At 39.0% G+C, this 12,179-nt stretch overlaps 1 protein-coding gene across 2 annotated transcripts in view; it reads left to right on the forward strand.

The window, feature by feature from the left end:
• Positions 1–12,179, forward strand: part of MCC (MCC regulator of WNT signaling pathway) — a 186,562-nt gene that overhangs the window by 27,369 nt on the left and 147,014 nt on the right. For both annotated transcript variants that reach the window (XM_039567614.1, XM_039567615.1), the window contains one exon: positions 2,893–3,104. In XM_039567614.1, the coding sequence (XP_039423548.1) occupies positions 2,893–3,104 (212 nt within the window). The remainder of the gene's footprint in view (positions 1–2,892; positions 3,105–12,179) is intronic.

Here is a 12,179-nt window from a genome sequence, read left to right on the forward strand (position 1 = left end):
GTGAAATCTCAGTTTTGGCTCTAGAGTTCCCCTGCAGAGCTGAGATTTGAGAGGTGCATGATCCAGGACAGCATCTTAACAGCCAGAGTTCTGGAATCTGTTGGGAAACCACTGGGCAAATTTAGGGATTAGGGTTAAGCCCAAAATAAAATTCTGGAAATGCCTTTCAGTCATCTCCCTTTCTATTTTTAATATGTATGTTTTAAATTAGGAGTATAGACTTGAACTTTTAAGAAAACTTGGGTTAAAGATACAGTCATAATAGACTAATAAAACCCAAATCTTTCCGGATCCATCTGTGTCTGACAGGTGACTTCTGTGTCAACTGAGTGTTTAAAGTGCTTCCAGTCTGATATCAGGTGGTGCATTCTATGAAGGCCACTTGGGTCCTTCAGCAGAGCTGCTGTTGTTAATTACATGAATATGGAAGCTCTTTTGCAGAACAATGATTTTTGAGTAATAGAAATGTAGTGCACATTCTCTGTAGAAACAGGTGCCTTATTTAGCTCTGTAAAGGGAGGTGTATCTATATGATACAACCCGCTCTTGTAATTCTGTGGCTGTGCTTGCCCAGAGAGCGTTGTTTCCCGTGTTCTTTCCAAGCCTGGGAAGTGGCAGAACTGATCCTCTGGCTCCCTCGGCACCTGAGACATTTCTGTGGCTTCAGGTCTGTGAGCTGCTGATTTTGTTGCTCTGTGGTGTTCTGTAGCCACACGAGGGCAGAGATATCCAACGCTGTGCACAGCCACAGTGTCCTGCCCGCTGCATGAAATACTGCTGGTACCAGTGTCTCAGTGCAAGTCTGTCAGAACTAGATGAAGTACAGTGGTGCATGCTCTTGGTGTGAAAGTCATTGAATTAATCTTTAAGTAATCTCCCTCTACCTGTGCTAAGAAATCATGGTGATTATATTAGTATAAAATGTAATTTTTTTTTTTTGTTGTGCATTATTTTCTACTTAGGTGTTTCAAGAATAGAATATTTGCATCGCAGAAAGGCAGGGAAACCAGCTCCAGGTTTCCTAAGTCTGTTTTTCATGCATAACGGCTTTACAGGGCGTTAGGGTGTTGACCTGGAACAACAGATCAGTTGCTGCCTTGCAGCCCTTCTGGCTGGTTTTCTGCTTGTACTTTTGCATCTCAAACTTTCTTGGCAAGGGGAAAACATTCTCCTAATAGTCCATTATACAGTTTATTGGTTTTGCCTGGTAACGTACTGAATAAGTAACAACCACTGATTAGTAAGCACTCCCTTAGAATGCTGATTAATATTTGAGAGAGAAAACTAGCTCATAAAAAGGAAAAGCTTTTAAAATAATAGGATAGCATTACATGTAACTACTTATGGTTTGATGATTGCATGTTGGATTTAGAGTTTTGATCTAGTCTGTAGCTCTGGATTCTATTCTGAGTTTTCTATTAACCAGAGTGGATTAACCAAACTTGGACAAGTCACTTACTTGTTTTTAATCTTCATTATGCTGTATATGAAATTTTACAGTCCTGCCCAGGGTTATTAAATAATCTAGTGCCTGCTCTGAATTGTTTTGCCATAAGAAATAGTTGAATCTAAAACTTAACAAGATTTTAATAGGAGTGAGACAGTTGTAAGGGAATCAGAAGCACCCAGGGAGGAAATAGTTACTGACAAAACAAGAACATTTTCATCTACTTTCTTTTATGGTTTAAGCCCATCTCTGTAGCAAATTGGAAGGATTGTTCATGGAGAAACAGGAGCCCTACAGCTTCATGATACAGAAACTTTCTCAAAGCATTCGTTGTTTGTCACGTGCCACAAGATCATATCCTTGAATTGATTTGTAATGAAACACATTGTGATTGATGTGTTTCAAACTAGAATGGAAACAAGCAATCCAGATCTAATAAAAAAAACAGTGGTAACATAAAAGTGATTAACTAAACAGCTCAAAGATAAACGTATTTGTTGGCATTCAGTAAACAGAAAGAGGTGAATTATGTTTTTCTTCCTTTGCTTTTCGGTCTCTGCTGCTTTTCAATCTGACGTAAGTTACTGGTACTCATTTAGTGGTCCTTAGCTGTTGTAAACTACATTGATTTTGCACTGTACTAAATAACATATGCAAATGCTTCTAGTTTGCCTTCTGAATCATGTAATTTAGTAATTCACCTGTGCACTGAAAATTTTACTGCTTTTTTTTCCTGGTACTACCAGCACGTGCAAGGTGAGCAATAATGGTGGTAGAAGTTTTTGCTTTTTTTCTTTCTGGAATGGCAGGCAAGGTTATTCCTGTGTCAGCAGCGCACCCTGGCAGCCAAAAGGGCTGTGTCCTGGGGTACATCAGCATCATCAGCCAGTCACAGAAGGTGGTGATCCTAATCTGTGCTGCATTGTTGCTACCCCACCTTGAGTTCTGTGTGCATTTTTGGGTATTTTCTCAGTACATGAAAGGCATCAAACTATGGGAGTGTGTCCAGAGGGAGACCAGGATGGTGAAAGATCTCAAGGAGCAGCCAAGGTCACTGGGTTTGCTCAGCTTGAAGAAGAGAAGGCTGAGGCCTGACTCCAGAGATGCTGATTTCGTCTCTCTGGTGACCAGTGACAGGACGTGAGGAAAGGGAATGAAGCTGCATCAGGGGAAGTTCAGATTGGATGTTAGGGAAAGGTTCCTCACTGGGGTGATGGCTGGTCACTGGAGCAGGTTCCCAAGGGAAGTGGTCACGGCACCAAGCCTGGCAGAATTCAAGGAGCATGTGGATGATGTTCTTAGCCATGTAGTTTAGGTTTAGGCAGTCCTGTGAGGAGCAGGGAGTTGAACTCAGTGATCCTTATGGGTGCCTTCCAACCTGAGTGATTCTGTGTTTTCTTTATACACAGTCCATACCAGAATGTTTTTCCATTTCTACATTTTAGGTGCCTTATCAGGAGCCAGAGAAAGCTGGGAATATGATTCAGGAGCGAGAGACCTTCATAGTCCAGACCTTCACAGTCATTTTATGCTACAAAAAGTGTTGGAGTATGGTGGAAGCAACGTGACACAACAGGCTGCTCTGCAAAGACTTCTAGCTCAGGCCTCAAATTTTAGGAACTCTGTTGGAGGAAGCTACTTAGAACTTGCCAACACTGTAAGTGTGTTTTACCATCTGCTTTTAAGTTTTTTAGAAGTTTGTTTGTTTGTTTGTTTGTTTTTGAAGAAGCGTATTTATTCCAGTCTTAGAGCTCTTATGGAAACAGTTTTACTTTTTTTACCAGAAAACCAATGTGATTTTAGCAACAGTGTAGTGTATAGTATTTCCAAAGCTTGTATAACCAAGTTGTGTCAAAAAATGGAGGAATCTTTGTGTAGTCAAACTGAAGTTCTTAACTGACACAGTTTAACACAAGAAGATTTGTTTATACAAACTTCCTGCCAGTTAGTTTTAAGTGTGATGTCAGATTGCTCGAAAAGTGTTGTGCAGCAGAATTCTTCACATGTTATTTCATTACTACCCACTAAATTATTCGGTACTTGCTTTAAGCCCTTGGTGTGCTTTTCTGTTTCTACAGGGAAATACTGTTCTCCATTTTAAAAGCCCGCACAACTGTGTGTGCTGGTTTTGACTGGAGAAGGGTGAATTTTCTTCACAGTGACTAGTGTGGATCTGTGTTTTGGATGACACTTTTGAAGGAGTAAGGCATTATTTTTTGCTTCTCCCCCATTTGTATTGGGATCATGTTTGTGTTTTAATTTTAACCCAGGCATCTTATAAAAGATCACCTATTTTGTAGCATGTTTCTGGTTTATGTTGCACAGGTGTTTAAGTGGAGAAGTAAAAGATGCTAAAATAAAAGTGAAAAATTTCTAATTTAAAAAATTACTCTTCATTGTCATGCTTGACCTTGATGAAATAGACTCCTAGTTCATGATATCACAGGATAATTCAAGCTGTAAGGGAACTTCAGGAGGTTGTCTGGTCCAACATCCTACTCAAAATGGAAGTGATTGCTGACAACAGAGGAAAATCAATGTCTTCAAGCCACATTATTTGAAAAGAAAATGATGAAAAGTATTCTGAAACTGTTTCCAAAAGCCTTCTTGGTTTTATCTAAGTTCCTGAACATGAGCTGATATAGGACCTGTTTCCATATGCAGAGTAAAAAAAAAAATGTAGATATTAAAACTTCTCTAAGAGAGAAAAAAATTTAAGAAAATTGATAGTTTCTTAAAGGAATCATGCCCTCATTTTTCCTAGGGAGGACAATAAGAGATCAACTGCGGTCCAGTCATGAACTTGCACAGAAGCATATGGGAACTGTAATGAGCAGAAAAGAAGCAGGCACACATGTATTATAAAAAGGATAGCATGGGGAAATTGAGAGATTATAGGCCATTTAGCAGCTTTGCTTGTATATTCCATTAGTTGTGGGGAAATAAGAGCAATTTTAAGTGAGAAAGAGAGAACATGTAGATTTGTAAAACAATAACCAAGTCCATCCAGTATAATATCTCCTTTAAGAGAAGATAGAAGACAAACAATACACATCATGTTTCTCCAGTAAAACATCTGACCCTGCCTTGAGTGACGTTCTCATCATCAAGGCAAGAAAAGTATTTTAAGTGTAACTACAAATGGTTGTACAATGATGGTTCAGAAGTTACGTGCTGTTACACATTTACAGAGATACCATATGAAGCCACAGTGTGCAGTGTTACTCAAGAATGCTCAGTGTGGTGGCTACTGCATTGCTATGACATGTAGAAAACTAAAAAATAAAAAGGCTTATAAAAAAATAAGGGTTCCCAGGTTTCATGGCTTTCTGAGTCAGGGGAGGATATCGGGGAAAGGTTTTTCACCCCAGGGTGTTTAAGCACTGGAAAGGCTCCCCTGAGCAGTGGTCGCAGCATCAACCTGACAGAGTTAAGAAGTGTTTACACAATGCTCTTGGGCACATGGTGTGACTCTTGGAGTGTTTTGTGCAGGGCCAGGAGTTCAGCTTAATGATCCTGATGGGTCCCTGCCGACTCAGGATATTCTATGGTTCCATGATCTCTAAATTCTTTCTATGATTACTGTCATGAGAGATGCCTGATCTTTGTTTTGATCTGTTACATTTCTGCTCTTAAGTATTCTTCTATGCTTTTCAAGACCACAGTAGAGTCATCAGTCTCTCATTTATATGTAGATGAATACAATAACATCTTCATTTGACTCCTGCTGAGGACTGGTGTCATGGGTCATATGTAAATTTTTGCTTTGGCTTTATTAAAATGGAGAAAGAAAAGGGCAGGAGAAAATTGAGAGAATTATTTACTTTGGGTTTCAGTATTTATTCATCTTTCCACAGTTTTTAATACTATGGGGCATGCTTACTGCAGTCTAAATTTAGGCTCTTCAAAGAGATAAACAGCCTTCACAGAGCTGAGATTTAATGTAGGTTCTTCCTTCCCTGTCCCTTTCTCAGATCTTTTACTTGGAGCTGCATTTGCCACAATGATAGGCAAGCTGGTCCCTAGCATTCATTCTCAGAAATGACAGATCTCAGCTTTTCCATTTTTATAAGTTGAATTCAGTTAATTAATCAAGTGTCAGTTCTTGTTATTAATGTCCTGATTTACTTTCTGACAGCCTTTTTTTAGCCTTCTTTTGATTTTAAACTGTGCAGTCAGGCTAAAGACCTCCTTGTGGTGATTATGTACTCCTACAGCATAGATTATACCCCTCAGTCAAGGCAGAGGGTCTCCATGCTGTCCTTTAGGTTTTCCATTTGCAAAAGCTAAATGAACATCAGTCCACTTTGCCTAGCTTTTATAAGGGGATTTTTTTTTTAAATGCATTTTCATAATTTTGGGAACATACATCTCTACAGCATTTTATCAAAACATAATTCCTGCTCTGAAGCATTATTCTTCATCACAGGAGTGATGCAATTTTTAAAACAGCGCTATTTGAAATTTAGCCAGTCATCCTCATTTCATATGTTTCTATCATTGTTCATTTTGCATTGTTTTGCTATAATTTGGTTTATTAACACATGTTCAGATTCAGCTTTTGTTTTACCTGAATAATATATTCTGTAATCTTTATAGGGTGTTAATCTCTTTCAGTGTTTTCCAGATTTGCATTTTTATTCTTAAATATTAAGAACACGTTCCTCTTTAGAGCTCTTCCCCTTGGTATCAACATTTACGAGTAAAATATTAACGTTTCACATGACTTGTCACCGCTTACTGATGATCTACCTATTTGTGCCAATAGGAGTCCTCATGTGTGGGTGTGTTTGAGAGTTGTAATTAATTTAAATCTTCTTCGTGGGCAGAAAAGAATGCAAGCATTTCAAAGGATTTGTTGTGCATGCGGATGTTTGGGAGCAGCCATGGGATCTCAAGTGTGCATCCTACAATGCTACGAGGAGGGATGACATTCTGTTCCAGGAGATGAAGTATTGCTGTTCTCTGAAAACATCATGCAGGCAATATCTCAATATGATAGGCATATTTCACATTAAAATTCCAATGGAGTTTAATAAGCAGAAGCAATAAGACTTGCTTTAATTCCCTTTTCATATTCTCCTTGCATGTGATTAGAATACACTTGAATTTTTCTTAGTAGAACGTGTGCATATAAATGGTAATGCATGTATGTGTGCTTAATGTTGGCTTCTGTTGCTTAAATTTGATGTTAAGATGAATGTATTTATTGTCGGAAGTAACTACATTTACATAAACAAAACCCACTGGTTATGTTTCATTTGCCATGACGATAAGATCTCTGTTCTTTTAGTTGGAAATACATCTGGTTTGCTGAGAAAAGTCTCTGCTTGAAGATCTTCCAGTTTGAAGATGTGATCCCACGTACGTTGATACATGGCGGTCTTTTAACTATCCAGTCCCTGGTCTGGTGGGATCTAGAACCCTTTAATCTCTGATTTTTCCTTCCAAAGACACTCCAGTTGTGTTGGAACCTCCTCCTTGCCAAAGCTTTTTTATTTGGAAACCTTTAGAAAGATTTTATGAGAGTATGGTTGATTTGCAGAGGGGAAGGATACAGCTGTATTTTTGAGATCAGAGTGTGGCAGAATTTCGTTCTGACCGCACTTCAGGAGGCTGTGTTGCTATTTCCTCCTCAAAGCAGCCGTGCCACAGATGTGGTTGTTCTTAGTCAGAGAGAAGGGCTTATTTACAGAGTTGCCAGAATTACTTCCTGCAGCATCTCACTCTTCTGGCCAACCACAGAGTGTGCATAGTCCTGCTTTTTATCTTGTGCAGGGCTGTCAGTGCAAGATGCATGTGTCTAGGTGGGAGGGTATTGGTGCAGACTGCTCCACCTGCCAGATCTGCACTTCTCATCTCAAGAGGAGCTGGTTTTTGGAATGCCTCCATCAAGAACAAACAGAAAACTAGTACAAAAATGTTCTTAATGCATCTTCTTATGACTGCTCTGGTATATGCTCTTTCTTATCTCTTCCTGTCTGATTTGCATGTGTTTGTACCTCATCTGGAGGCACTAAAGACATCATTGGGCTTGAGAATGGACTGTTTGTTTGTGCATCTGTTTGACAAAGTGTGCTTTATGTACAGCAGAATTAAAGCAGCTGAACTGGATTTATTCTGGCTATGGACTCTTTGTATCAAATGCAGATACCATCTCTATTGGGTATGCAACCCAAAGTTTATAAAGTACAAAGTTAAAGTGGAAATACATGTAACAAATCAACTTAATAGTTGTGGTAGCAGTAGTTTCTCAGCATGATCACTAGCAGATGAGAACTCAATATCTTTGTTTTAGGAAGCATGATGTTATTTGACAATAGATATTCTTACTGCAATACCTCTTCATTAGTCAGACTTGGTGAATGTTCGCCTTGCTAATTTTTCTTCCTGAAGAGCACTGAGCTGCAAGTTATGACAGACAGAACCACTGTTTTGAGAAAGGCTATTCTTTTTTTAGTTGACGTAGTTTATACTGAGCAACAGTGTTCTGAAAGTCACTATTGCATTTTTCAGGAACACATGACTTTTCATTTCCTACCTGGATCTGCTCCTTAGTCAGGCAAACCTAATTTTCTGTGGTCTACTTACATTAATAGCTTTTGTGTATAAAAGAGCACACTTAGTATTATCATTGTGTTTACATTTATGTCAGGATGTAGTGCAGCTCGTTCTGGATAACTGCTTGAAACAGTATTAATGCCCTGCTTCATCCTGAGTCACAATAAGTATTTATGTGCTCTGAGGCACATGTAAATGTAAATTAAATGATTTACATGTAAATTCCATACTGCTGTCATGTTTTTGAGCATATAATAATTTCTTGTAATGCCTTAATGTTATAAAATGTACTTAGTACTTTAGCAGGAGAATATCTCAGAGGTGCTTGTTACATGATGTGTGTTCACATGTGATATTCTGTGATGAAACTGAAAGCGCTGAATTTAATCTCTTTGTCTGGTCCTTTCTCTATTACTTCAGACAATTTGGCAATACATCAATTATTCTGTTACTTCTTACCTTACCTCCTACTTTGACTGCTGGACAGCCAGCTGATATTTCTACTATGCTTTGCTGTGTGACTATCAGGGCATGTGCTTACATAACCAACAGTCTTCCCTTACGAAGACTGAAATTACCAGATTACCTGATGATAAAGGATGTCTGCTTGTTCATCATGTATGTAAGCTTTTATTTGGCACAAGTAAGTGTAATGTTAGTGTATTTAGAGATTAAGCATTATACTGCTTAAAAACGCCATATAACTCACCCTCCCAAAAAATTGTACACCGTGTATGTGTAAACTACATTTTAACTAAGCAAGTAAATGTAGGTTTTAAAATTGACTCCTTAAAAACAGGAAGAATTGTCTGGCTGCCAAAGAAAGCAAAACTGCTTTTGCGGGGGATGAGGCAAAAAGGGCTTCCTAGAGATTTGTGTCAGTCGAAGCATACTCTTATAGCTGTCCTAAATATGAACCATTTTCTCTGTTGCTAACTTCCAGGCATTAGCTGTAAATTAAATGGGAGTTCTATGGAAATTCTTTTTGGGAAATGATCTTTTAAGGGAAAGTAGCAAGGAAGTCTGAAAATAGAACCATACTGTGAGAAAAAGAATTCCATGGTTGGTTTGTAGGCTACTTTTGTTTGCTGTTGCTGTTAATGAGAATCTACTTAAAAATTTCTCATTCAATTTCTGAAGCTTTTATGGTTTTAGAACTCAATATTGGTATGTCCTTTTCTGGCAAAGTCTGCCCCTTTTTATTCTAATCACTCTCTCAAAATCTACTCTGTTTTAAAATAGTTTTACTTTTTCCTTAGTGTGGGAAGCTCTGCTCCTTCAGCTTCCCCACCCCTTCCCTTACAGTCAGGGAAATGGGCCCCAAAGCATCAGGTATCCCATGCTCTCAAGGCACATCTCTTCAAATGGGAGAAGGTAATGCCTTTCTAGCCCTTCTGCATGAGGCTAGTGTGGATACAAAATACTTAGATTTTGTGTATTTTGAGGAATTTATTCAGTACTGTAGGCACTCTGTGGGATGTGTTGGAATTCGGTTGCTTGCGTAGAGATTGATTTTTTGTGAGTTACTTGGCTGAGGACTCTATTCCGTGTTTGGGAACCAGTACGAGCAATAAACCACAGGAGGTGGATCTCTTCCTCTTCTCCCCTTGCAGCCATGTTTTTCCCATATCCTACGTGCAATTTCTTTTTCATGGCAATAAAAACGATTGCTGTAAAAATGTAGCCTAATCATGCCTTCAGTTGAACTGAAATAGGTAGAAAGACCTGAAGTTGAAGATTCCAGTGGTGTGGGCAGTTGAGCCTACTACAAAAGCTTTGTGCCCAGGATAACCTTGTCTTCTGTGCATGTGCTTCCAAACCAAGCGTCATTTCCATTCTGCCAGGCTAAAAATAGACTCCAAGAATGCCATTAAAGCAATAACTGATTATTGGAATATAGATTCAGGAGGTTTGGCTTGTCCGAAAGCAGGACAAAGGCTGACAGACGTTTTTTATGTTTCAGGGTGTGGGAAGCTGTTAGCTCTTTGTCTTTGATCTCAAGCCAGCATTGTAATGGACCTTGTTTGTCTGAAGCACTCATCAGCTGTAATGAGATTATGCATTTTGTTTATACAGACCTGGCTGCTATAGCCCTCTAAAATTGTCCTCAGTTACTAGTTTTTCTCCTAAAATGGACATTCAGGATTAGGTCTGCCAGGACTCCTCTATTTTGTATGAAATGTAGGTTTTTTTTGAATCTCCAGCATTATAACAGACATAGAGGTGAGCAAACGGCAAATTATATATATACTTTTTTTTTTTTTAATTCTGTTACTATTTCCGTCTGCAGACAATCATAGCACAGTGTGATGGGTGTCAGCACAGGTCACATTTGTTCAGGCGGACTATTAATAGATGTTTTTGACTGAGGCTTTTAATTGGATCTTTTACATGACAGTTGAACAATCTCTCTCACAAGCATATGACAAAGTTGAAGTGGAGAGAGTGATGGGTTTTGACCTAGTTCTGCAGTTGCAACTGGATGATGTGAACTGGTATATGGCAATCAGGCACTATAGGAAAGAGGGTCTTAACAAGTCTGTGTAAGCAGATGTTTTGAAGGTCTACAGACCAGGTTTCAAAACTTCTAATTTAACTTAGTTGCGAGGACTTTCAGAAAATGCCTTTATGCATCCCATTTTTTTTGCTGTACTCAAGGAAGCTTTGGCTCCAGTGCAGGTGTTCAGATCTTTTTACTTTTCCAAACTCTTTTTTTTTTCCCAGTTGTCTGAAATGGAGAGCAATTCACCTGGTACAATGGGCCAGCACCACTGCATGCAGCAATACAGAGTATAGTGTTAACACTGTTGTTAGCAGAGGCAAGCTGAGTCCGAGGGCCAGGGTTAGTCTGGTGGAGCACGATTAACCTCCTGGATTCTGGTGTGCCAGAAAGATTACCATGTAGCTCTTGCCACAGGGTTCTCTTTTTTACTAGATTTTCTGCCTGCTCTCTGAGTGTGAGCTGCTGACTTGACATAGTTGAAGTTGGCAATGCCGAGCTTCTGTGAATACTCATTTTTTAAAAAGGTGAGGAGATGACTTACTGCCCCTTTTCTTATACATACACTGCACCTTTATGTTCTGGTTACACAGAATACAGGATTTTGGTAATAAAGTGTAAATCTCAACTGTAGTGCACAGTTGAAAATGGACTCTTAAGTGCTTTTGCAATTCAGTGCCAGTTTAGTTATAATGGAGTAATCAGCTGTTATCTTGCCAACCCAGAGAGGCAAGGCAGGGTTCCCATAGAAACGTGTCAGTGCCACAGTAAAAATTAATCAAGATCCTGTTCCTTGGTGTATTATTTCTCTGCTACTGTCAGCCCTGGGATATTGACCTGAGGTAGTGCAAGATGCTGCCACTGTTAAAACACCCCACTCCTCCTTGTGTTGTGGTGTTTTTTAAATGACTGTGTGGTTGTCAGCACAGCTGTTTTGGGGAACTATTTTGGTTCTAGTACTGCCACAATGCAAGGGGAGCACTTATACACATGTGCTCTCTTATGCTTACTGTTCTTACTTTTTGTGGAAAACAGTTTCAGCGCGATTGCTCCATTTTGGGCTAGAAAACCACATTATCACTTCTCATCTGGGAGGCTGTTTATGATAGTAGCTGTGTTGCAGTGAATTGGTAAACTCTACCTTTCTTCCTGGTAGGAAGGAACTGAAGTAAACTTTGTGTTTCAGGAAGGGCAGTGTCCCTTCTGTGAAGAGTTCGTAATGAAATAAGTTCACCCCGGAGGTACCCAAGACAGGTTCATGCCTTTAAGCCAAATAGCCATCTGTAATTTCCTACACTGAGTTTTGTATTTGTTTACCTTCTTGAAACTATAAATTTAGAAAAGTGACTGGAGAAAAAGGCGTTGAATCTTTCTAGTCTCTGAATGTTTAAAGAGATTATAAGTGCATATTATTGCTTGAATCTAATTTTTACATAAATATTGATTTTCTGAAATGCATTATAGAAAAGGAGGGAAAAGTCTTTGTTTCTGTAGCATCTACATGGGTGGAAGGTGTTTTTTCTTAATGATGAAATATCTTGTGCCAGGATTCTGAATTGTGAAGGCAGAACAAACAAGTTTTTTTTTATCCTAGACATGGGGTTGTTTATTTGACTTGGTGTAGTTGGTTAATAGAGCCTGACCTGAGAGTAAATGCTAGAAACAGTGAGC

The sequence above is a fragment of the Corvus cornix genome, chromosome Z (assembly GCF_000738735.6).
Source record: "Corvus cornix cornix isolate S_Up_H32 chromosome Z, ASM73873v5, whole genome shotgun sequence".
Taxonomy (NCBI): Eukaryota; Metazoa; Chordata; class Aves; order Passeriformes; family Corvidae; genus Corvus; species Corvus cornix.